General features: G+C 50.0%; 8 protein-coding genes across 8 annotated transcripts; 5 read left to right on the forward strand and 3 right to left on the reverse strand.

Moving 5' to 3' along the window:
- Nucleotides 1-1033: 1033 nt before the first annotated feature.
- On the reverse strand, nucleotides 1034-4592 carry EPUS_05316 (uncharacterized protein; the record flags this gene model as incomplete). Its single annotated transcript, XM_007804895.1, has 3 exons — nucleotides 1034-4053; nucleotides 4101-4292; nucleotides 4346-4592. 3 exons carry the CDS (start codon nucleotides 4590-4592, stop codon nucleotides 1034-1036), a joined length of 3459 nt encoding a protein of 1152 aa, XP_007803086.1.
- A 1216-nt stretch (nucleotides 4593-5808) lies between these two features.
- On the reverse strand, nucleotides 5809-7912 carry EPUS_05317 (uncharacterized protein; the record flags this gene model as incomplete). Its single annotated transcript, XM_007804896.1, has 6 exons — nucleotides 5809-5949; nucleotides 6003-6068; nucleotides 6134-6238; nucleotides 6294-6889; nucleotides 6971-7388; nucleotides 7466-7912. 6 exons carry the CDS (start codon nucleotides 7910-7912, stop codon nucleotides 5809-5811), a joined length of 1773 nt encoding a protein of 590 aa, XP_007803087.1.
- A 1020-nt stretch (nucleotides 7913-8932) lies between these two features.
- Nucleotides 8933-9844, forward strand: EPUS_05318 (uncharacterized protein; the record flags this gene model as incomplete). The annotated part of the gene is made up of 2 exons (XM_007804897.1): nucleotides 8933-9433; nucleotides 9488-9844. 2 exons carry the CDS (start codon nucleotides 8933-8935, stop codon nucleotides 9842-9844), a joined length of 858 nt encoding a protein of 285 aa, XP_007803088.1.
- Nucleotides 9845-9901: 57 nt separating this feature from the next.
- Nucleotides 9902-10804, reverse strand: EPUS_05319 (uncharacterized protein; the record flags this gene model as incomplete). Its single annotated transcript, XM_007804898.1, has 1 exon — nucleotides 9902-10804. The coding sequence occupies one exon, from the start codon at nucleotides 10802-10804 to the stop codon at nucleotides 9902-9904; it is 903 nt and encodes a 300-aa protein (XP_007803089.1).
- A 3074-nt stretch (nucleotides 10805-13878) lies between these two features.
- EPUS_05320 (Mitogen-activated protein kinase spm1) lies at nucleotides 13879-15371 on the forward strand (the record flags this gene model as incomplete). The annotated part of the gene is made up of 5 exons (XM_007804899.1): nucleotides 13879-13991; nucleotides 14077-14209; nucleotides 14260-14326; nucleotides 14375-14689; nucleotides 14740-15371. 5 exons carry the CDS (start codon nucleotides 13879-13881, stop codon nucleotides 15369-15371), a joined length of 1260 nt encoding a protein of 419 aa, XP_007803090.1.
- A 1104-nt stretch (nucleotides 15372-16475) lies between these two features.
- EPUS_05321 (uncharacterized protein) lies at nucleotides 16476-18471 on the forward strand (the record flags this gene model as incomplete). The annotated part of the gene is made up of 4 exons (XM_007804900.1): nucleotides 16476-16595; nucleotides 16649-18036; nucleotides 18085-18326; nucleotides 18377-18471. The coding sequence occupies 4 exons, from the start codon at nucleotides 16476-16478 to the stop codon at nucleotides 18469-18471; spliced, it is 1845 nt and encodes a 614-aa protein (XP_007803091.1).
- An 881-nt stretch (nucleotides 18472-19352) lies between these two features.
- On the forward strand, nucleotides 19353-21154 carry EPUS_05322 (uncharacterized protein; the record flags this gene model as incomplete). Its single annotated transcript, XM_007804901.1, has 4 exons — nucleotides 19353-19536; nucleotides 19591-19640; nucleotides 19688-19938; nucleotides 19990-21154. The coding sequence occupies 4 exons, from the start codon at nucleotides 19353-19355 to the stop codon at nucleotides 21152-21154; spliced, it is 1650 nt and encodes a 549-aa protein (XP_007803092.1).
- A 503-nt stretch (nucleotides 21155-21657) lies between these two features.
- EPUS_05323 (uncharacterized protein) lies at nucleotides 21658-22674 on the forward strand (the record flags this gene model as incomplete). Its single annotated transcript, XM_007804902.1, has 2 exons — nucleotides 21658-22236; nucleotides 22363-22674. The coding sequence occupies 2 exons, from the start codon at nucleotides 21658-21660 to the stop codon at nucleotides 22672-22674; spliced, it is 891 nt and encodes a 296-aa protein (XP_007803093.1).
- Between the last annotated feature and the right edge of the window lie 99 nt (nucleotides 22675-22773).

Here is a 22773-nt window from a genome sequence, read left to right on the forward strand (position 1 = left end):
TCTACGCAGACCATACCATGCCATGAAGCAAGGGACAAATAAATAGCTCCCAGTAGCCTCCTAAACCCAGAACATCACCACCACCACCAGCACCGCCCTTGCACACCCAACCCCCACATCTTCCCTCTTTCCCACTCATTTCACCTGCCATTGCTTACTTGGGGCATGTTCCATAATCCAAACAAAATTGCAATTAGGACCTAAAAAAACACGTCCACACACTAATATACCGCTGGCTAGCTGGCTGGCTAGCTCTATTCCTTGCCATGAAAAGCCCAAATGCAAAATGCAAAATGCGAGATGTAAGACACAAACGCGGCGGATCGAAAAGGAAATTCTAGAAGAAAAAAATGAGAAGTACGTTAGAAGTGATCCGGCGCACACGGGCACACTAAGCCGCCACATGCAGAAGTGGATCCTGCTTTTCGCAGGGAGGAACCCCTGGATCTGGGAGATCGAGATCGAGATCGAGATCAAGATCAAGATCAAGAAATGGGGGGGGGGGGGGGGGGGGGGGGGGGGGGGGGGGGGGAGGTTTGTGTTCCTTGCATAAGTAATCATTATTTTCATTCTGCATTTTGATCGTGACACGATAACGTACGGTGTGCGGTGTGCGGTGTGCGTTGAGTGATATGACATGGTCGCCAGCAATCATTATCAATCCTCCTCCTCCTCTTCCTCCTCCATTAAAGGACTCCACCCTCTCCCGCATACAATCTTCCGAGAACTTCCCATCTCCATGGTCCCCCGGCCGTAAGGATCATATACAAGAAATGAAGGAGAAATCAGGAGGAAATGTCAAAACCAATAAACTGAATGGCAATTTTTTCCGGGCTTCGCTTCCCTCTCATTTGGTACATAGAAACCCCCCCCACCCCAAAAACCCCCACTGACAAGATTCAACATCTGACTGGAATAGCAATGTGGAGGATGAAAAAAGAGATAAAATACAAAAGTACTATACAGATAGCCGCTCAGAACGCAAGAAGACAAAGCAAGACTTGAAACAGAGGAAAAGAAAGGAAGATGGTACTCAGCGCCTTCCAAAAAGACTTCCCAGCACCTTGACAATCGGCAATTCCTCCCTACCTTCACTATACGGACCCCTCGAGCTTCTCCGCCTCGAAGACCGGATCATCGCGCGCCTAGTTTCTTCCATACCATCACCAGCCGGACCTCTCGAGTCTGGACTACTATCACGACGGGTGTGCTTCTTCCTCCTCTCTCTGTTCCCCTCCTCGTAGTAATTATCCGTAGTATGATATCGGCTCGAGCTCGTCCGGCTCACTAACGCGGGTCTTACATTCTCAACCGCTTTCGCGGTATTGAGACGAAGCAATTTACCGCTTGTGACACCTTCACCGGTGGTCATTCGTCTGAGGAGGCCTGGTCGTGGGTCAGTGCTCCCATCTGCACTGCTGGCGCCACCGGTACCATTGCTGTTGCTGCTGGATTCGGCGAAGGAGGTCCGGCGGCGGTGCCGGCGATATTCATATGATGGGCTGACAGGTAGAGTGATACGTTCGACAAGTTCTACTTTCTTAGCCTTGGCCTTGGCTTTGGCTTTGGCGGCTTCTTCCGCGGCAGCCGCTTCGGCTTTGGCTTTTGCTTTGGCTTTGGCTTTGGCTTTTGCTGCTTCAGCCGCTCGTTCGGCCTTTCTCTTCTCTCTCCGCGCAGCATGGCGGGCTTCTCGCTCTGCTTCTCGTTGAGCCTCGGCCTCGGCCTCTTTTCGTTTCCTTTCCTTGTATTCAGTAGTCGAATGCTTAGCTCTCTGCTTCTCCTTGGCTTGGCCCACTGCGACGGCCAATTGGTTCTTGAAGAGACCTTTATCATTCTTGCTGCGTTGGAGGTGGACTCGATGGCCATTATCGCGGTCGGAGCTGGATTTGGACTGCCGATTTTTACGAACATATTCTCCGCTGCGATGACGATGGTGTTTCTTTTCTGTGGCGGCGTTGGGGGATGAAGGTGGAGCCGGATCATCGACCACTGCTACTGCTTCAGCTGGAACCTCTTCTGCTGGTGGTGCCGCTTCTTCGGCTGCTGGTACATCTTCTGTTACAGGGGGTGGCTCTTCCGCTACTGGTTCTTCTGCTGCAGGCGCTGGTTCTTCTGCTGCAGGCGCTGGTTCTTCTGCCGTAGGTGCTGGTTCTTCTGCTGCAGGCGCTGGTTCTTCTGCCGTAGGTGCTCGTTCTTCTGCCGGAGGTGCTGGTGGTTCTTCCGCTGGAGCTGGTTCTTCTGCTGGAGCTGGTTCTTCCGCAGGCGCTGGTTCTTCCGCTGGAGCTGGTTCTTCCGCAGGCGCTGGTTCTTCCGCTGGAGCTGGTTCTTCCGCAGGCGCTGGTTCTTCCGCTGGAGCTGGTTCTTCCGCAGGCGCTGGTTCTTCCGCTGGAGCTGGTTCTTCCGCAGGCGCTGGTTCTTCCGCTGGAGCTGGTTCTTCCGCAGGCGCTGGTTCTTCCGCTGGAGCTGGTTCTTCCGCAGGCGCTGGTTCTTCCGCTGGAGCTGGTTCTTCCGCAGGCGCTGGTTCTTCCGCTGGAGCTGGTTCTTCCGCAGGCGCTGGTTCTTCCGCTGGAGCTGGTTCTTCCGCAGGCGCTGGTTCTTCCGCTGGAGCTGGTTCTTCCGCAGGCGCTGGTTCTTCCGCTGGAGCTGGTTCTTCCGCAGGCGCTGGTTCTTCCGCTGGAGCTGGTTCTTCCGCAGGCGCTGGTTCTTCCGCAGGCGCTGGTTCTTCCGCTGGAGCTGGTTCTTCCGCAGGCGCTGGTTCTTCTGCTGCAGGTGCCCATTCTTCCGCTCCAGGAGCTGGCTCGTCCGCTGCAGGTGCCCATCCTTCGTCCGCTGCAGGTGCCCATCCTTCGTCCGCTGCAGGTGCCCATCCTTCGTCCGCTGCAGGTGCCCATCCTTCGTCCGCTGCAGGTGCCCATCCTTCGTCCGCTGCAGGTGCCCATCCTTCGTCCGCTGCAGGTGCCCATCCTTCGTCCGCTGCAGGTGCCCATCCTTCGTCCGCTGCAGGTGCCCATCCTTCATCCGCTGCAGATGCCCATCCTTCCGCTCCAGGAGCTGACTCGTCCGCTGCAGGTGCCAATCCTTCCGCTGTTGGGGTCTCTTCTGCTGTAGGTTCTGCACCAGGAGTTTCCCCTGATACTGGTGGTTCCTCTTGTGTTGGGGTGTCTTCTGCTGCTGCCGCATCTGCTGCAGGAGTGGCTTCCTCTACTTGAGGGACTTCTTCTGCCACAGACACCCCTTCTACTGGTGCAGGCTCATCTGCAGGGAAAGCTCCAGGTAGTGCCGCCTCCCCTGGCCCTTTAGCTTCATCGGCAGCTGTACCTTCTGTCCCTGGTCCAGGCTCTTCTGTGGGTGTTGATTCTTCGGCCGGTGCAGCCTCTGTCACTAGCTCAGGCTCTTCTGCAGGTACTGGATCTTCTGTTGGGGCAGCTTCCACCGCTTCCAACTTAGCAGTTGGGGCACCTCCTTCAGCTGCGGCTACATCTTCTGCAGGTGCAGGATCATCTCCTGGGCCATTTTCCGTGGATTGTTCCACAACGACGACATCAACTTCGACAGGAGTGTCAGTCGACGCACTCTGTTCGGCTTCTTCTGCACCTGATTCGGCAGCAGCAGGTGGTGCATCTTCGTCGGATGCTTCCGCCGGAGTCTCCGCCATTGGAGCAGTCTCTTCGGCAATATCGGCTGGAGTGTCAGCGTCATTTGTCTTCTCGCTGTCCTCTGTAGCTACATCATCAGATACGGTAGTTGCATCGGTCGAAGGTTCTGAAGTGCTGATCTCCTCGGAAGCTGGGTCTCCGACATCTGCTTTAGAGGCAGAGCTAGCCTCGGTAGTAGTATCCTCCTTGGTAGCCTCGTCTTGTTCAGCGTCAGCGGCCGAGTCCATTGGTGGAGAGTCACCGCCACCAGGAGTATCAGTAAGAGAATCAGCAAGGGCAGCATCAGCAGAGGCGTCAGGAGTATCAGCAAGGGCAGCATCCGCAGTGTCGGCAGGAGTATCAGCAGGGGTATCGTCGGCAGCGTCGGCAGAAGCACCAACCGTGGCATCCGCAGGCGCTGTGAGGTGTCAGCATCCTCAAAGGTAGTTGTGTTCACTTACGAACCTTCAGCAGCTTCTGGTCCACCGGCATCTTCAGTCTTCTCGCCAGCAGAATCATTAGGGGAGACTTGTGCTCCTGATTCTGGAGCAGCATCGGTAGCAGCTTCCGGTGCTGAATCTTTCTCCGGGTCAGCCCCTCCGGCGTCCTCCTCCTTCTTCTCAGCAGTAGCTTCTACTGGAATGTCACCTGATGGTTCTAATCAAGGATCAGCTTGAAAGATTGGACGAGAGCTTGTCACTCATGCTGACCTTCGGCTTTAGAAGTTGAATCCAACTTTGGATCAGCTGGTGTCTCTGCTGTAGCGGGCTCCGCTGGGGTCTCTTTAGGCAATTCATTGGGCTTGGGCGCAAGGTCAGTGACTGGGCCGTAGTATCGTACCGCATTCTTGGAAGAACGTGAGGTAGGAATAGTAGAGTAACAAATGCACGACTGATCAAAGGTTTGATACTTGAACACCGGGAGCTGTGCATACACTTGAGTGGGGGTGTGTGCCATAGTCAATGACAGCAGTAGCTTGTCCTTCCTTGGTGGTATCGACAGTGAACGGAACTCGATTATTTCTATTCTTTCTCTTCTTGGCCATCACGGGCAATCAGTGGAGGGGTGTGATTGACTGCAGATGGTCAGGTGGCGGCAACTGTGTAACTAATAGACTGCAAGGAGAAAATCGGAACAACAAGGAAAGACGAGGGAACGGCCGCGGAACCAACAGATGTTGAGTCGAGGAAAGACTTTGGGCTCTCAACACGCCTGAAGAACTGAAAACAGAGTAGTAATATGCTCATCACTGCACTGTGTATGGGTACACGGAAGCCAGGAGTGACTGATCCTCCTGATAAGTGATCCCGGTGAGTTGAGGATTGGACATGTTGTTTGCATCTTCCAATAGAGGGCTCCTTGACGCTGATTGGGCCACGTTGGTCAATGAAACGCGAGACCGAGATCTTTCTGCACCGAGAATCAAAGGACACCGAGACACGCGGGGATGAAAGCAAAGGAGCAAAAGCGGCGAAATTGCCGTTGACGACGACACAGGGTTCCGGGGCATGGCAACGGTACAGTGGATTGGGTGGCTGCAGGTAGCTAATCCCCGAGTGGACGAGGTACTGGATACTGTGACGAAGGCAGCACGAAGTGAGGTGGTACGTGGTTGATTGATGCCCAACTTGGCGGGGACCAATGGGCGGGACCAATGTGAGAGAGCGTTGAAAGCTTGTCCCCGCATAGTCAGCCATTTTTTATGATGAGAACAGTGTTTATTGCCTCATACTACGTATGGTTTGATTAGGCATGCGTTGGCGTCGCGTTGGCTTCATGCCTCCAGCCGAATTGGTTCAAGCAAAGGGGTGATGAAGTTCGCTGGTGGCTGCAGAGGAAGCAGGAGGAAGCAGGAAGGCTGGTGGGAAAATGGAACAGTGGTGAGTGGTCACGGATCGGGCCGGCTCAATTGGGCGCCAGAGCATTTCTTGACTGTCAATGGTTGCCTCACTGCACGATGCGGACGAATCCGCTGCAACCTTCACCATGTCACCATCGACCGTTGTCGGGTACTACTATAGTGCTACTATAGTAAGGAAGGGAAGGATTTAGATACTAGACAGGTACTAGACACTAAGTAGTAATCTAGCTACGCTTGCTCTTCGTCTGCAACATCAATCTATGCCTGAAGATACAGATGCCCAATTGGGCATTACTGGAGCCAACTCCACTCTCAGCGCATTCTAGGCAAATCATATGACAAACTCTCGTATCGGGCCCGCCTTTGGGAGCCTCCCTTCAGGTGCTGGCCATTTTGTCCATCGCGACGCGCCATCGTGGTCCATAGTGCTTCATCGACCACACCACAGAAGCGCTGACCAGTGTCAATAAACCTAGAATAGTGAAGAGCCACCCATTTCCTATCACCGTGATGAGAGGAGCCGCCACAATGGTTGCAACGACCGAGAATGAATTTCTCAAGAGGACGTTGATCTAAATACCAAGATCCTAGCATCAGCAGCACGAAAAATGCCCGTTGCAGAAGGTCAGGGACTTACGGCAACCCCGGCAGAGCTCTTTCTGGGCAAAAATTCAGTAAGCATAGTGGTTGCTAGAGAGAAGATAATCATGGAGCCAAGGCCAAAGAAAAATAAAGCGATCATCTGGCCAAAAAGAATGGTTAGCCGCTCCATCCAAGTCCCTGGTCGTATCACACACGGGAAATATCCAGTGGGTTCCCTTTTCTGCAGTCCAGCCGTAAACAATCAAAGAGAGTGGATAGACTATGGCTCCAAGCCATGCATTTTCTCGCATACGATCTTCGGGACGGTAGATTGGGAGCCCTGCTTCGTCGTATCTCCCGTCCTTTCTAGCTTCTCGAGCCATGATGCGATCCATCCACTTGCCTCCCCCTATGCTTGCGATGACGTAGCCTAGGGAGGCTGGAACGTATAGAAATCCAATTACCAATGTTGAAAAGCTGTATGGTGGTTTCTCAAAGGTAGCTTGAATACTAATGTTGAGGACATATAGCGCTGCAAAGGTGATGCTTGCGTAGTATACAGTGAGAAAAACGGCAGGAAACCGCAGGTACAAGATACTCTTCAGTGGATCGACGAAGCAGATGCGCAGGGTTCTAATGCATTGTGTAGCTCGGCTATGCACAACTTCACGTGTCGAAGTCCGGCTCAAGGCCGAAGGAGGCGAGTCTGATGGTAGGGGACCGCTTTCTTGTTCCCCAACTACTCCAGCTGTGGTCTTCGTCTTCTTCAATGTCTCTGGAAGAGCTAACAGAATAAGCAAGAAGGTTGTCCCTGCAAAAGCGTAGTTAGCTAAACTACTCCGGGAATGAGCATGCTGCCCATTTGTCAAATGGCTTGGGGAATGTGACTTACCCCCATATATAGCAAGAAACCACATAGGTGCCCGCCAACGCCATTTCTGCGACAATGCACCACCTATAACTGGAGCAAAGAGTGGACCACACAGTGGACCTAGGTAGAAGAAACCCACCGCCTGACCTTTTTCTATTGGCTTCCAGATATCGGAGACAGTACCAGCGCCCACTGCCTGTACAGCTGCTGCAGCACCACCGCTTAGCACTCGCATGACAGTAAGCATAACAATTGATGTAGACTCCGCAGACAGGATGGCAAAAACGATGAAAAGTATAAACGATATGAGGTAAATACTGCGCCGACCAAACTGCTCTGAGAGGGACGACCACCACAGAGGAGCGATGGCCAAAGCAAGCATATACAATGCGATTGTCAGGTTGACAACCGTGGGTGTGGTATGAAGTTCGGTTGCGACCTGAGAAAGTGATGCTGTTGCTTGGTTAGCCAAATTCAACCATTATACGATGCAGACTTTGACATGCGGAAGAATACTGCGCTTCCCATGGGAGCTGCAGCTGCAGCGTAAGCCACGAGGAAGACGATAAACCATTTTGTTTTGTACGAGTACTGATAAGGGTCTTCGATTTCGGCGAGGATGGTAGCGCGGGCGAAGAGTCCCCGTCTCTGAGATCGAGGCACTCTGACGGCAGCAGGGACCACCTCAACAATCTCTTCAGCGGTCTGGGCTCGAGATACGAGCTCGACTGGACTTTCGAGTAAAGTTGGATCAGTGGCAGAATCTGTGCTGAGTCTGGCCGCGGTACGTCGCCTTAAGTTGAGATCTTCCTCTTGGAGATGGTCTCCTGTTAGTTCAGATGACGAAGCTACTGTTGGCGAAGATCTCGCATCCGTTCGAGGTTGCGCCTCCATGCAGTAAGATAAAATTTGGGTTGTCGAAATGTCAGAAGGCGAAGAGGAGGAGGGAACTAGAATGTCCATGCTGCCTGTGAGAAACGGCCGCATCGCGACAATCAGAAAAGGTTCACAGAGGCACAGCAAACGGGCGAGTACAATGACGCATGAAAGCTGCAATCAGACTGCCGCAAGAGGTGAGAAGATGAGTTCGCGACCACCTTCATTGCCATCTCCTTCGCAGTAGAGATAGCCGCACAGCTCAGTGCTTGCTTTGGTTCGACCCGGATAAGCATTTTCAAGGTTGCCCAATGATAGGAGAGCGATTAGACCGTAGTAGATTCACTCAAAGCTGCCGAGACAAACCGAAGAATGATCTTCGTGACTCATCGAGTGATTGATCATTACGCGATTGAAAGTGAAAAGCAGAAACCCTTTTCGTTGGCGCCGGATGAAAACCTGTGCCAAAGTGGGAGCAAGCGGCATTCCCTCTGGGATAATTGCACAGCAGTATCAGGGATTCTCGAGGAAGTCGTAGTTTACTCTTCTGATAGTGTAAAGAACTTCCTCAAGTGGACTCTGGTTTGCAAGCGAGAGGCTATCGATGAGATGTTGAAACAAACGATGCCACGATCTGCTTGGCTTCGCGGGTCTGGTGGGGAGACGCCAGGAGAATGACATCTACACCAACTCGAGGAGGACCCCATCCGTTTATCTCTTGAGCTGCATTCGTTCCTGATCTCAGGGATTTAGCTACTCAAAGTGTTTGCAGGATTGGCTATGCATTGAGGAGCATTACAAGTACTCAGTGCCGCCGAGAAGTCTCTCTTAGAGTGAAATGAGCTTTTGTAAGTAATGGCCCTAACTAACTTAGTGCCCACCACCGAGGCTCCATAATCTTTTTTGAATGCGGAGGTACTATACTCTGTTTAGTTAGTTCTGTAAGTCAGAGATTTTCTGGGCGCCAAGGTACATTTGTTCGAATTACTAATCACGACATTTGTTTCTTCAACTTGAACTTGAAGTAAAGGAATTGTTCAAAGGGACATAATCAAAAAGGCTGTAGAGAGGACGTCCAAGGACGGCATACATTCTCCAATAGATCAAATGTCATCGCAAGTTAAGGAAAGTGTCATAGAGGCACGTGCCCGTCTACAAGGCCACTTCGCCGAGTTCTCGGGTGACAAGTACGGACAAGGATGGGAGAATCTCTGGGCAAAGGGAGATTTCTTGCCGTGGGACAAGGGTGCTCCCAACCCTGCACTGATCGATACTTTGCAGGAGCAGCAAAACATCATTGGCAACGCGATGGTTGAGGTAGATGGAAAGCTACGGCGGAAGAGGGCATTAGTGCCAGGTTGTGGCCGAGGTGTTGATGTTCTGCTGCTAAAGAGTTTTGGTTACGACGCCATTGGCTTGGAGTACAGCGAGACCGCTGTCAAAGCTTGTCGCAAATACGAGGAAGAACATGGAAGTGAATATCAGACTTATGATGAAATGCTGGGGGAAGGAAGCGCACAATTTGTTGTTGGTGACTTCTTCCAGGACGATTGGCTTGCAGGAATAGGAGGCTCGGAGAAAAGGTTTGATCTTATCTACGACTATACTGTAAGCCACCGTTGCCAGAAGAGATACCGACACATCTAATGTGAAGCTGTCTAGTTCTTCTGCGCTCTGAACCCTAGTTTCCGACCAAATTGGGCGAAACGTATGAGTCAATTGCTCGGGCCGGCACCACATAGCAATCTCTTCTGCCTAGAGTTCCCAACATACAAGCCACTATCGACCGGCGGTCCTCCTTTCGGCTCCTCACCTGAAGCATATATGGCGCATCTTAGCCACCCCGGCCAGCAGATACCGTATGATGAGCACGGGCACGTACAGACTGGTGGCCCTGACGAAGCCACTGAGGACGCTCTGGTACGTGTAGCACACTGGCACCCGGAAAGGACGCATGTGGTCGGCAAGGACGAGAATGGTATTGTGCGAGATTTTGTAGCAATCTGGCGTCATAGATGATAATCCAACACCACAGCATCAATGTTCGCAGCCACTGCTTCTCTGCATCGTTCCGAATCAAGGAGCCTTCTTTAATGCGTTGTAGTGTTCACCGAGACCAAAGGAATGCCGGTAATACGTAAGCCATATCGCACCAGTCTCCGACTCCCTTCCAGAATCGATCTTCTCCACCCTTCCATCAGCTTGTAGTACATTAATGTCAATTTCATAGGCTCTCGAAATTGCTTGCAGTTCAAGCTGACCACCCCATTCGGCGGTATGCTTGATCTTGTTCGTGTACTCGTCGATCGGTTCTTCCAGGAATGGCTCGAAGTCGTCCGGATGCTGAGAGATAAATTCGGCTGTTTTAGCCCGCACAGCCTGGTATGGCAGCACACCGTTGGACTCGGTTCTGTCTAGATCTGAGCTAATGTTTGGAAGTAGCATGGCAACCGCAGAATACATGCAATGCCCATCGGGCCGAATGAAAGTCTCGCTGAGCCCGAGCTTGTCAAAATGCTTCTGCATATTTTCGATCTCTTGTTTCCTTAAATCAGGCAGCTTTGCTGCTTCCTGAGCCGCCTGTGCGGCTTGAGCTTCTTGTTCTGCTGCCCTGCGAGCAAGCCGTGCCTTCTGTCGATTTGGCTTCTTAGATGCCTGCTGTAAGGTGGGAGAGCATTCATGGGATGAACTAAGATCAGCAGGCTTCCCATTCGCATTGCCGGTAGGCTTACAAGAGGACTCGATCTTTTCTTGCTTTGTCTCCTCTTCGCTGTGAAATGAATCGAGCTGGTCATTGTCTAGTGGAACAGAGAGAGCATCCATTTCAGCCTGTTGACGATCTTGGAGTTCCCTCTGAAGCCTATCACATTCATCGTTGACCCCTTTCCTGGTCTTCTTGGTAGCGTTCTTCTTCTTCTGGGTGATGCGTCCTTGCAGATCTCTCTGCTCTTTGCGATGCTTATTCTGTAGTTCTTCCATGATTTACACCCCTTTTCATTCTCCAACCACGTATTTCTCTCGCTTTAGACACTCCACACGTGTCCTCCAGCATTAAGCGATACGGAAAGAGTTTCCTGAGCAAAGTTGTTGTGCCTAAAATGTCCTTAATCGTGTTATCCCCTCCGTACCCGATGCCTCAATTAGCGTATAATGCCCAAATTAAGCTTTTTTTAGCCGCATTTGATCTACACAGCTCTCCGCAGCTGGCTTTGCTTTCGAATTCTCAACCACCAATTATGCTACGACCATAGCGAAATATCCAGATCCCTCTTAGATACAGGTCAAGCTCTCCTCCGCGATTGAACAAGCTAGTAAACAGCCAAAACGACGAAGAATTGACCCTGCTGTAATCGATCGAAATAACGTTGATCAGGCCTTGGCAGTGATTGCTCTGGCGTCAGAATGCACAGATGAACTGCCTACATTAATACTAACAGAACTGCTTCAATTTGAGGCTAATTACGTTCAAAATCGACCGGGAGCTCCTCAACATTCTGATCTATCAGAATTGGGCTTTTTTGAGCTCTTTTTTAGCCTAATTGTAGTGGAAATCCTCTCTAAAGAAACTAATTCGTACACTAAACTCTATCTTCATGAGCTTCCTTATCCTCTTAGCAAAGACTACCGTTAGGTACCTACTACACTAGCTAAAATCTATATATATCTGGGCATACATCTCTATTTTGGCTTGTACTAATTAGTAATATACAGTAATTACTAAAGGATTTATAAACTCAGCTAATTCATAAGCTGAAATCGATTCTAATTAATTCATTAATTCTTTAGCTTAAACGCTGCCCTTACGCAGCTAAATACCCTCTAGTTCTATTAAATTAAGCGTGTTACAAACCTTATTCAAATAGTCTATTAAGATGCCTATATATCGTCTTTTTATATTACAATTAATAAAGCAATAATAGCCTTTAAAGGGCGTTCTAATTATATAGTTAAGCTTAAGAATCAGCTAATTTCTGACGGCTACAAGCTATAATATATTAGTAACTATAGCTATATCTAGAGCTGGTTATTTTATTCAAGAATAAATAGCGTTAAAATGTTTATAAAGAGTTAACAAACATAATAGCTATAGTAACAAGGTACAGAAGCAAATTTAGATACTAAAAAAAGCGCTCTTCTTATATTAACTTACGTGCTTGTTTTACGCCTTACTATATAGCTACTAAAGCAGAATTTCTGTATCTATCTAGATATAATCTCTTTCTGAATGTACTAGTAGCTTAGTGCCTCCTAGTAATAAGTATTTACTGTATAGGAACTACATAAAAAAAGGCTGCTAGTATGCCTTTATAACTTTAACACTATCTTAATAATAATAGTAAGCTTCTCTAGGATTCTATAATAGCATAAGTTATTAATAATAATACTCTAGTCTTTATTTAGCAAGATAATAAGGCTGTTTGTGCTCTTATAACTGCTTATAGCCTTTACTATATAGAAGATCAAATTTAATAAATGTATAAATGCCTTAAAATCTCCTTTAGAAATTAATGTATCCTTAATCTGGTATTTAAGGGCTTACCCTTTAAGGATCTCTTTATATTAAAGACTATTAATGATTATAATTATTATATAAAAAGGGTAGATTAAGCTAATTAACTATGTGTAGTATTTATGTATTATTATAAGCAGAATTATTATATATAATAGCCCTTAATTTACTTCCTTATTAATATTATGTATATTAATATATATTTGCTATAGCTATAAAGCTCTAAAACGCATATAGCAAGCGCTAAACAAACGCATAACACTTATAGAGATTTTGTAGAGGCCCTCTGTTCTCAATTACTGCATTTAGATAATAAAACTAAGGAGGAGGATTCATACTCATTACCAACTATGGTACTTCAAAGACACTATAAACACATACAAAAGAAGTCCTACGGACGGTGCCAATAGGGAAAGCTTCATCCGCCAGGTTGTACACGTAAAAGGGCACCCAAACGCGCATTTGGAACGGATCTCACGAAGTCAGTCAATAATGGCATTTCTAGCGCTATTTTAGGAGGCTCAAAGACCCATTATGAGTGCTCAAAATGCCAAGTTTGGATATGTATCGAAGGAGACTGCTGGGTACAGTATCACCACTCAATTGGAGTCAATTGCTAGATTAATACGGCCTCAATTCGCTCAAATAGGGTGTTTGTTGACAATTTGGACCCCCTCTGCAGTGATCGACAGCGCTAATTGAGGCATTCTACACCCCTGTTCGGGTACGGAGGGGATAGAAAGAGCTCGGCAAAATCCCTCGTGAAATCCTTAAGAATTAAAGCTTCACAGGAATATGATGTTCGGCCATCACATGAGCAATGACTTCCAAAACTAATCCAGGCAAGGTCTTTCACTAAATACTCAAGACCGACTTGAGGAGATCAAATACTGATATAGAAAACTCATAACTCACGTGCAAGCTACAAATGCAACTTGTTCGACTCCTCAAACTGCCAATCAAATGCTTTCCTTGCCGCCTGACCTGTTAGCCTGTGGGGTTTGGTTGGGTACGCGCGGGTATATGCTGACAGAAACAATGAGACCAGGAACAGAGGTATAATGCCGAGATTGCATTTCACAAAATTTGTCGCTTGCTTTTGGCAGGTCAGCCCGAGTTAGCTGCAGCCCGGGGTGAAGATCCATTCATCCCAAGGACCGAATCACATCCGATGCCACTTTCAGCCCCTCCTTCACCTGAAAAGAAGAGCACTTTGGCTGAGTCTGCAAACGGCTCCTTCTTCGCACTTCGAATGATTTCTCCTTGGTGCTGCTATCTCATGTTTCAATAGCAGATCAGTTCATACTTAATTTCTCACTGAGGAATCCTTCCATCATCTTCAAAGTGTCTCTCCTTCCGCAGTTGCTCATTGCTGCAACCCTCAACCCTTTCCGCAATTGATTTGGAGACTACCCGTGTTAGGCAATCAAAATATCCCTCCTCCGCCTCGCAGCATTGTGACCGCTGCCAGCCTATCTGCCCGTTCAACAGCCACACTGCACATTTTTGGGAGGAATTCTATTGGGTTTGATTTATTTTCAACATGGCTGATATGGCTGGTCGGAAGGTCTTCAAGGTCTTCAACCAGGACTTCATCGTTGATGAGCGCTATACGGTTACAAAGGAGCTTGGACAGGGTGCATATGGTATCGTTTGGTATGGCCCTTGGTGCTAGTCCCCAGCGGAACCACGTTTGGCTATGACCAATGTTCCTTCAGAAAAGCTGATACATCGAGGATAGTGCCGCAACCAACAATCAAACCGGCGAGGGTGTGGCGATCAAAAAGGTCACCAATGTTTTTAGCAAGAAGATTCTTGCAAAACGGGCGCTCAGGGAGATCAAGCTTCTGCAGCACTTCAGAGGACACCGCAATGTACGATCAATAGTGACTTTAGTGACTATGTGATTGCTAAGGGAAAACAGATCACTTGCCTATATGACATGGATATCCCTCGTCCAGAGAGTTTCAATGAGACATATCTCTATGAAGGTCTGGACCAAGACGAGAATACTCGATCCATTTCTAAACCTTGAACAGAGCTCATGGAATGTGATTTGGCTGCTATCATCCGCTCGGGTCAACCTCTTACAGATGCGCATTTCCAATCGTTCATCTATCAAATCCTCTGTGGGCTCAAATATATACATTCGGCCAACGTTCTTCATCGAGATTTGAAGCCCGGCAATCTTTTGGTCAATGCCGATTGTGAATTGAAAATATGCGATTTCGGCTTGGCAAGGGGGTTTTCGATGGACCCAGAGGAGAACGCTGGCTACATGACGGAGTATGTTGCCACGCGGTGGTACCGTGCCCCCGAGATCATGCTGAGCTTTCAGAGTTACACGAAAGCTAGTCAGTATAGTGCATCCCCCCTTCTGAGCTGGTTGACTTAGTATTCCTAGTTGACGTCTGGTCCGTGGGATGTATTTTGGCGGAGCTTCTCGGCGGCCGTCCTTTCTTCAAAGGTCGAGACTACGTCGACCAGCTAAACCAGATTCTTCACTACCTTGGCACGCCCAACGAGGAGACCCTATCACGCATCGGCTCACCTCGTGCCCAGGAGTATGTTCGGAACCTACCTTTCATGGCTAAAGTCCAGTTCCAAAAGCTCTTCCCGCAAGCCAACCCTGATGCCCTGGATCTGTTGGATAAAATGCTGGCATTCGATCCCTCATCCCGTATCTCCGTTGAGGAGGCACTAGAGCATCGCTACCTGCATATTTGGCATGATGCCTCGGACGAGCCTGCCTGTCCTACCACCTTCGACTTCCATTTCGAAGTGGTCGAAGATGTAGGGGAGATGAGGAAGATGATACTTGACGAAGTCGTTCGATTCCGAGCACATGTACGACAGCAGCAACCATCCGGAATGGCAGCGGGTGGAGGTGCCCCAGGACAGCACAACAATGTGCCTATCCCAGACAATGCGGTGCAATGGGGCGCAGAAGATCCAAGACCACAAGAAGCAATCCCGCGAGGAGATAGTTTGGAAGACTCCCTAGAGCAAGGTTCAGATGTTTATATGCGGCGATAGATTTCGAAGGGGGCGTAGCTCAGGCAGCACCGCCTCTCCTAGCAAGTTGACGGATTTGGAAAATATCATCCTCTTGACATTTGGAAGGGTGATGCCTAAATTCCCGAGAAGATTAGGCTGACTTTAGATATGACCATGCAGGCTGATTGTATAGCCACACTACGAATTTGACACCCTCAATCACCGAAGATACGTTCGCAACATTTCCAGGCGATCTATCTGCTAGCCGCCAAACACCTCATGGTCGTGAAGTGGTACTGAATGAGTTTCAAAAGCATTTGTTGCCGAGGTTCAAAATTATTTTCCGGGTTTATCCTTGCTTCTGTCCCGTCCCATGGCCATCCTTATTGCTGATCCATGTCCTGTGGCTACGTAATAATTCTAGGTTTGCGAAGCTAGTCCTGCAGGCACTCGCCATGTTCAACCAAGATGTGACTAGCCGCGTCCTTGTTGAAAAGCAAACGTAGGGTCCCAAATAGACGTTCCTCGCATACTTGAATGGAGCCAACAGGACAAAGATGTCCGAGTCAGTCATATCTTTCGAGCGTGGTAGACAGGATGAAGCCTAGATCTGAGGTGAGCAAATCACTACGCATGCACTGCCGGGGTTTATAGAGTGTGGTAAGAGCCATGATGCCAGGTGTGCATAAACCAAATCTTTATGCACGACCTCCACTTTCGCTTGACAGCAAGCAAGGACAATCTTTCAGTGCTACCATTGAGGTGGACCAGTATGCCGCGGACGACCAGGAACAGGTAGAGCGCATGAGATGCTATTGGACGAGGTATGCGGCCAGGAACCCCTTCGTTACAGCTCCTGAGTATTGAATAAAATGATTGACATTCCTCGGTATCTTAATTGCTCTCCCCGTCTGATTCATTGTGCACTACGCGGTGACAAAATACGAAATAGTGGCAGAACACACCGACAATCAAATTTGGATTCACTTCTATCTTTTGTTGCTCGTTTCCCAGGTATAGACACAAAAGACCTGGAGACTGCATACCTCTGCGGTCGTTCACTCTCTACCCAGTTGTTGCCGTTCTGGGGCTCTCTTCCTTTCATTCCTAACCACCAGCAGCGCTTAGAACAGCTCAGCCAACATGCACTTCTTTGCGATTGCTGTGGGCCTTTTAGCTCTCATGATGCCTCTGTTCGCCCTTCCTCACTCTGAAGCTGAGGTTCTCGAACAGCTTCGAGGAATTCCGGATGGTTGGATCCAGGTAGGCGTTCGCTTGCGCTCTCCCATAAAAGTATTGATTCATTCATAATCTAGGGAGCTGCTCCTGCAGCTTCTACACCTCTCAAACTCCGCATCGCTGTCCATCAACCGAGACAGGCCGAGTTTGAGCAACTGGTCATTGACATGTCAACCCCTGATCACCCAAGTTATGGTCAGCATATGAAGCGCGATCAGATGAAGGCATTTCTTCGACCCAGCAAAGAAGTCTCTGAAGCTATTCTGGGCTGGCTTCGCTCAGAAGGCGTTCCTGAGGCCGACATTGAGGACGACGGTGACTGGATCAATTTTAAAGTTGCAGTCGGCAAAGCTGAAAGCATGCTCAATACACATTTCTACTACTTTCAGAACAAGGATGCCGGTATCCAACGAATCCGAACACTACAGTACTCTATCCCACTGGCTCTCCATGGCTATGTGCAGATGATCCAGCCAACAACGCGCTTTGGCCAACTTCGTCCTCAGGTGAGCATGGTAATGGACTCATTTAAGGCAGAGTCCGAATATCATCCTTCTGGTTACAACGCGACCTTCTGTAATTACACAGTTACCCCGGATTGTCTTCGTGGACTGTATCAGCTCGATGGCTTTCTGGCGGATCCCAACGTTGGCAATTCACTTGGCATTTCAGGTTTTCTAGACCAATATGCCCAGTATGCGGAGCTGGAGAGATTTGTCAATGAATACGCGACCTACGCAAGAAACGCTTCCTTTGACGTGGTCTCAATCAATGGCGGTCTCAACACGCAAAATGTACCAAATAGCATTGACACTGGTGAAGCAAATTTGGATATGCAGTACGGTATCGCATTGTCTTACAACACGCCAGTGACCTACTATACGACTGGCGGTCTGGGTTTGCTGGTGCCAGATCTCGACCAGCCTGACGCCGCCTCCAACCAGAACGAGCCCTACCTTGACCAGCTGCAATATCTTCTCTCCCTCGACGACGACAAGCTCCCAAAGGTACTGACAACATCATATGGTGAGGATGAGCAGAGTGTGCCTGAAGAATATTCGCGCTCGGTGTGTTCCTTGTTTGCTCAACTCGGGAGTCGGGGCACATCGGTCATATTCGCCTCTGGTGATACTGGTGTTGGTAGCGCTTGTCAAACGAACGATGGAAAGAACACAACACGGTTTCTACCCATTTTCCCTGCGGCCTGTCCCTTTGTCACCTCGGTTGGCGGTACTCAACACGTCGAGCCAGAAGAGGCTGTCTCATTTTCTTCGGGGGGATTTTCTGACCGCTTCCCTCGACCAGCCTATCAGGAAGATGCTGTGGGCGCTTACCTTGATAGACTCGGAGATACCTGGGCTGGCCTGTACAACCCTGATGGCAGGGGTTTCCCAGATGTTGCCGCGCAAGCGGTCAATTACAGTGTCTACGATAAGGGCGTCTTGAAGAAATTTCTTGGTACCTCGTAAGATAGTCCTCGGTGTTACTGCGAATGCAGACTAACGTTAAGCAGGGCTTCTGCGCCTACCTTTGCGGCTATTGTGGCAGACCTGAACAGCATTCTCCTTTCCAAAGGCAAACCACAACTTGGGTTCCTGAACCCGTGGATCTACCAGAAAGGATACAAGGGTCTGACGGATATCGTTGATGGTGGCTCGAGAGGGTGCAGAGGATTCAGCATTTACTCTGGCCTACCGGCACCACGAGTGCCGAATGCGACGTGGGCGGCTGTTGAAGGTTGGGATCCAGTCACCGGTAAGCTTTTGTCAAGAGAGTGATACTCTTTGATGCTGACATGGGTACAGGCTATGGCACGCCCATATTTCCGAAGCTGGTGCAGTTGATTGATGTTGGCGGCAACAGCGGAGGCGGCAGCGATGATACTTACTCATCAGTGTGAAGGTTCTAGCCTACAGGCGTTGAAAGTAATCCAAACCACGCTGGCCATAATAAAGGCACGAAGGATACACTTAATATCAGCTGAGTCACTGGTTGGGCGAAGCCTCACAGTGCTGATCAACTTTCGAGAAATTGCGAAACCATACTCTGTGCCATTCGTCTTCGAAGTGGTCTCTACCGCCACAGTACTGCGTTTTTCGACTCCTTCCAGATCCCGAGTGACATCCGAGAATAGCTCTGCAGTGACCTTCCATCCCCTTGATTGTCATTGCGACGATCTTCTTTGACCTTCCACATGTGGTCAAAGACCCGTTAGCGAAGCTTATCTAGCATGGTAGAATGCTTGAGCCGGCAATCCTTGTCTTTGAAAGTTTCCATCCCATGTTACACAACCTCCCCCACGTCTCAAACTAATTTCCTCCATATCAGAATCCCTGCTTGTTTGTCGGTACGCGCATCATGTGTGGGGCATTGTGTGCAATTATGCTGCCATCCTCGCTAGGAGGAAGCTTGTCCTTCAAGTTGACAGCCTCTGTCGAAAACCCGCTTCGTACCAAGGTAGGATCTCCAGAACCCGAGCAAGCTACGATGCTTTGACTGCTCCTCTCTCGAATGCTGTGCCACTTTTGCCACTGTCTGCAGCCATCTTTCTGGATGAAGGCCAAAAACAGATCAAACTTGTGACGGCAGGGGGTGTGCTGCGCAGAATGCGGAGACGATCAGTCCCAGCACGTCAGGTAGGCGCTGACCGCACAGCTATCTGGAGATCGTTTGTGTTTTTTGAACAATCTCCCTTCAGCTTCCCGTGTTGCTCGTTCTACAATCTAGAAATCCAGAATTTCCTTAGTTTAATACTCGGTAGACTTCCTCTTCGACACTGAAATGAGGATCTTGACTTTACTGCCGTTGCTGGCTGTTAGCATCGTCGTGATCGCAAGAAGTCCCCAACATGTGGGCAAGAAGCTGCCAGAGAGGAGGATTCGATCTGCGCCAATGGAAATCCCAGTCGCAGAGTCCAAAGCGGAGAAGAGACAATCGTCACGGTTCATGACAGAGCGGACTTCCGGTATGTGTCACCAGTGCCCTTCTACCAAATGAGCAAGGACTGATTGAGAGTTAGGATATTCTGTGAATGGCACTGGTCTTCCGGAAGTCGACTTCGACATTGGAGTGCGCACCGCCTCTCAATATACTCATGTCATCACTGAACTGATCAGGAATCATATGCCGGTCTTCTACCAATCTCGAACACCACCAATTCACCTGAGCTCTACTTCTGGTTCTTTCCCTCGCAAAACCCTGCCGCAGACAAGGAGATCACTATCTGGCTCAATGGTGGCCCTGGCTGCAGCTCGTTGGAGGGTTTCTTTCAAGAGAACGGGCCCGTGATCTGGCAGTACGGGACGTTCAAGCCAGTGCCCAATCCTTACAGCTGGGTCAATTTGACAAACATGATATGGGTTGAGCAGTATGCGTCACCTGACCCTGTCCGGAAGCGAGATGCTGACTAGAGAGTCAGGCCTGTCGGGACCGGCTTCTCCCAAGGTTCACCAACAGCCACGTCCGAGGCTGATGTCGCCGCGCAATTTCTGGGTTTCTGGAGAAACGTGGTGGACACCTTCGCTCTTCAAGGCTTCACTGTGTACATCACTGGCGAGTCTTATGCGGGATACTATGTCTCGTACATCGCTGATGCTATGTTCAATGCTGATGATGAAGAGTACTACAATCTCTCGAGCATCATGATCTACAATCCTAGTCTCAGCAGTGACGCCGTACAGGAGCAGATACCTGCTGTGCCTTTTGTGGACTATTGGGGGCCTCTTCTCTCCTTGAACGAAACATTCAACGCCGACATTCATCAACGTGCAGATAGCTGCAATTACACATCCTTCTTCGAGGAAAATTTGGTGTTTCCGCCCAAGGGACCGTTGCCAACGCCCCCCAACATTGATGGGAACGTGGAAGGCTGCGACATCTGGAGTGATGTCTACCATGCTGCGACGGAAGTCAATCCTTGCTTCGACCTTTACCAGGTGGCAACCACATGCCCGTTGCTATGGGATGTGTTGGGTTTTCCAGGCAGTTTTGGCTATGTCCCTGCTGGGGCGGAAGTCTACTTCAACCGGTCAGACGTTCAGGCTGCAATCAATGCACCTATCCAAGGGTGGGCCGAATGTACAAGCCTTGATGTCTTCGTTGATGGCAGGGACGAGTCCCCCCCGCCTGCCCTGAATGTACTCCCCAGCGTCATCGATAGGGCTGAGCGCACAATAATCGGACACGGCGTGCTGGACTACATCCTGATCTACAACGGCTCACTCCTAGCCATTCAGAATATGACTTTTGGTGGGTCTCAAGGTTTCAGCAGTCCTCCCGAAGACGATTTCATTGTGCCCAATCTGCATCCGGAACTCAGTCTGTCAAGCTTGGCAGGATCTGGTGTCATGGGAAAGTATCATACCGAGAAGAAATTGACGTTTGTAAGTATCACGATAGCGGGTCACATGGTACCACAGTACGCTCCTGGCGCTGCATACAGACAGATGGAATTCCTGCTGGGACGAATACCAAGCTTGGGTACAGCTGGCAGTTTCACCACTCAAATGGAGACCGGTGGAGCGTATGGGCCATTCAAGGCAAGCGCCGCACAAACACCATGCGATAACAGCATTGTTTGCTGAGTCAAGGAGGAGGGAACAAGTTGAGACTAGTACAGTACAAGGCAGTTAGATTAGAGAAAAGATTCATGTATGACACAGTATGTCTAGTCGAAACAAAGACGGTGGCAGCATAAATTAATTAATACTTCCAACGGCGCCGTATTGTATGTTGCTTGGATTTTCTGCTGTGGCTGTGGCTGAAGGGTCGGACCGAACCCGAGAAATCCCGCCCTGGCATGTAGAATCTTGTCTTGGATGGCTTTCTGATGGGCGTCTTTTGACACAACCAACACGGTTACAATTACCCGAAGGCGAAGGCGAAGACCATCGACGCGGCTCTTTGGCGTTAGCTCCTCGAGACGCCGCAAAGCATTTTCCGATTGCCTCAATATCTCGGAATACCCACCAACAGCGACTGCTCTACCACGGAAATTGATCAGTCCATTTCTTTGGTCCACCTCTCTCAACGACTCCACAACCTCCTACCTCTACCGCTCCACGACCTGTAAAGCATGCCCTCCGCAATGCCGCCGCACTCCTCCTCAACTCCCGACCTCCCCACCCTCCTCCACACCCTCCAGCACGCCCTGCAAACCAACCCCTCAAGCGCGCAAAGAGAGCTCTCAACCGCCAAGATCGCCCTCCTGCACTCCAACGCCCTGATCCCCAGCGCGCAAACCGCGACCTCGACCCTGCAAACCGCGCGCTCCATACTCGAAACCGGCGCCCTGATATCCATCCACCTCAAAGACCCCTCCGCCTTCGTGCGCTACTGGTCGCAACTGCAACCCTTCTACGACTACTCGGCTCCGGACTACAGCCCGAGCCCGGACCGGAGTAAGATTACGGGGTTGTATCTGCTGTTGCTGCTGAGCCAGGGCGATTACGCCGCGTTCCATACGGTGCTCGAGGGCCTGGTGGCGGCGGAGGGCGAGGGCGGGAGCGGCACCGGGAGCGGGAACGCGAGCATAGTGGAGAACGATCCGTACATCAGGTATCCGGTGGAGCTGGAGCGGAGTCTGATGGAGGGGAGCTATGATCAGGTGTGGAAGGACACGATGGGGGAGGGGGTGCCAGGCGACGAGTTTGCGCTGTTCTCGCAGGTACGGAAGGGATTCTTCTACATGCCCGCGCCGCTGCTTAATGGGCTCTTTCCATACCCGCTACTGATTTTTTCTATTCCCACCTGCTTACGCCCATGTCATGCTAACTCTTTTCCTACATTACAGGATTTCCTGCACACGATCCGCCGCGGGATCGGCTCGTGCGCGCAGTCCTCCTACCCCTCCCTCCCCATCTCCTCGGCCAAGAACCTCTTCTTCCTCGACTCGGAAGGCGCCGTCGTCGATTTCGCGCGGGAGAACGGCTGGAGCGTCGAGGATGGGAGGATATACTTCCCCAAGGTGGATGAGCTGGGTGCTGCTGCTGTTGCTGGTGGCGAGGAGGGTGTTGTTGGTGAGATCGGAGGCGATGTGGGCGCGCAGAAGGAGACGATCCAGAATATGGTCGGGTATGCTAGGGAGTTGGAGATGATTGTTTAAATTTTCTTTTTGAGGGGGGGAGGGTGATAAGAGGGTGGGATTGTATGGAGAACGAAGAGGAGAGAAAATGCAAGAGATATTTCCAAACAGCTGCTAGGG

The sequence above is a fragment of the Endocarpon pusillum genome (genome assembly GCF_000464535.1).
Source record: "Endocarpon pusillum Z07020 unplaced genomic scaffold scaffold3676, whole genome shotgun sequence".
Lineage (NCBI taxonomy): Eukaryota > Fungi > Ascomycota > Eurotiomycetes > Verrucariales > Verrucariaceae > Endocarpon > Endocarpon pusillum.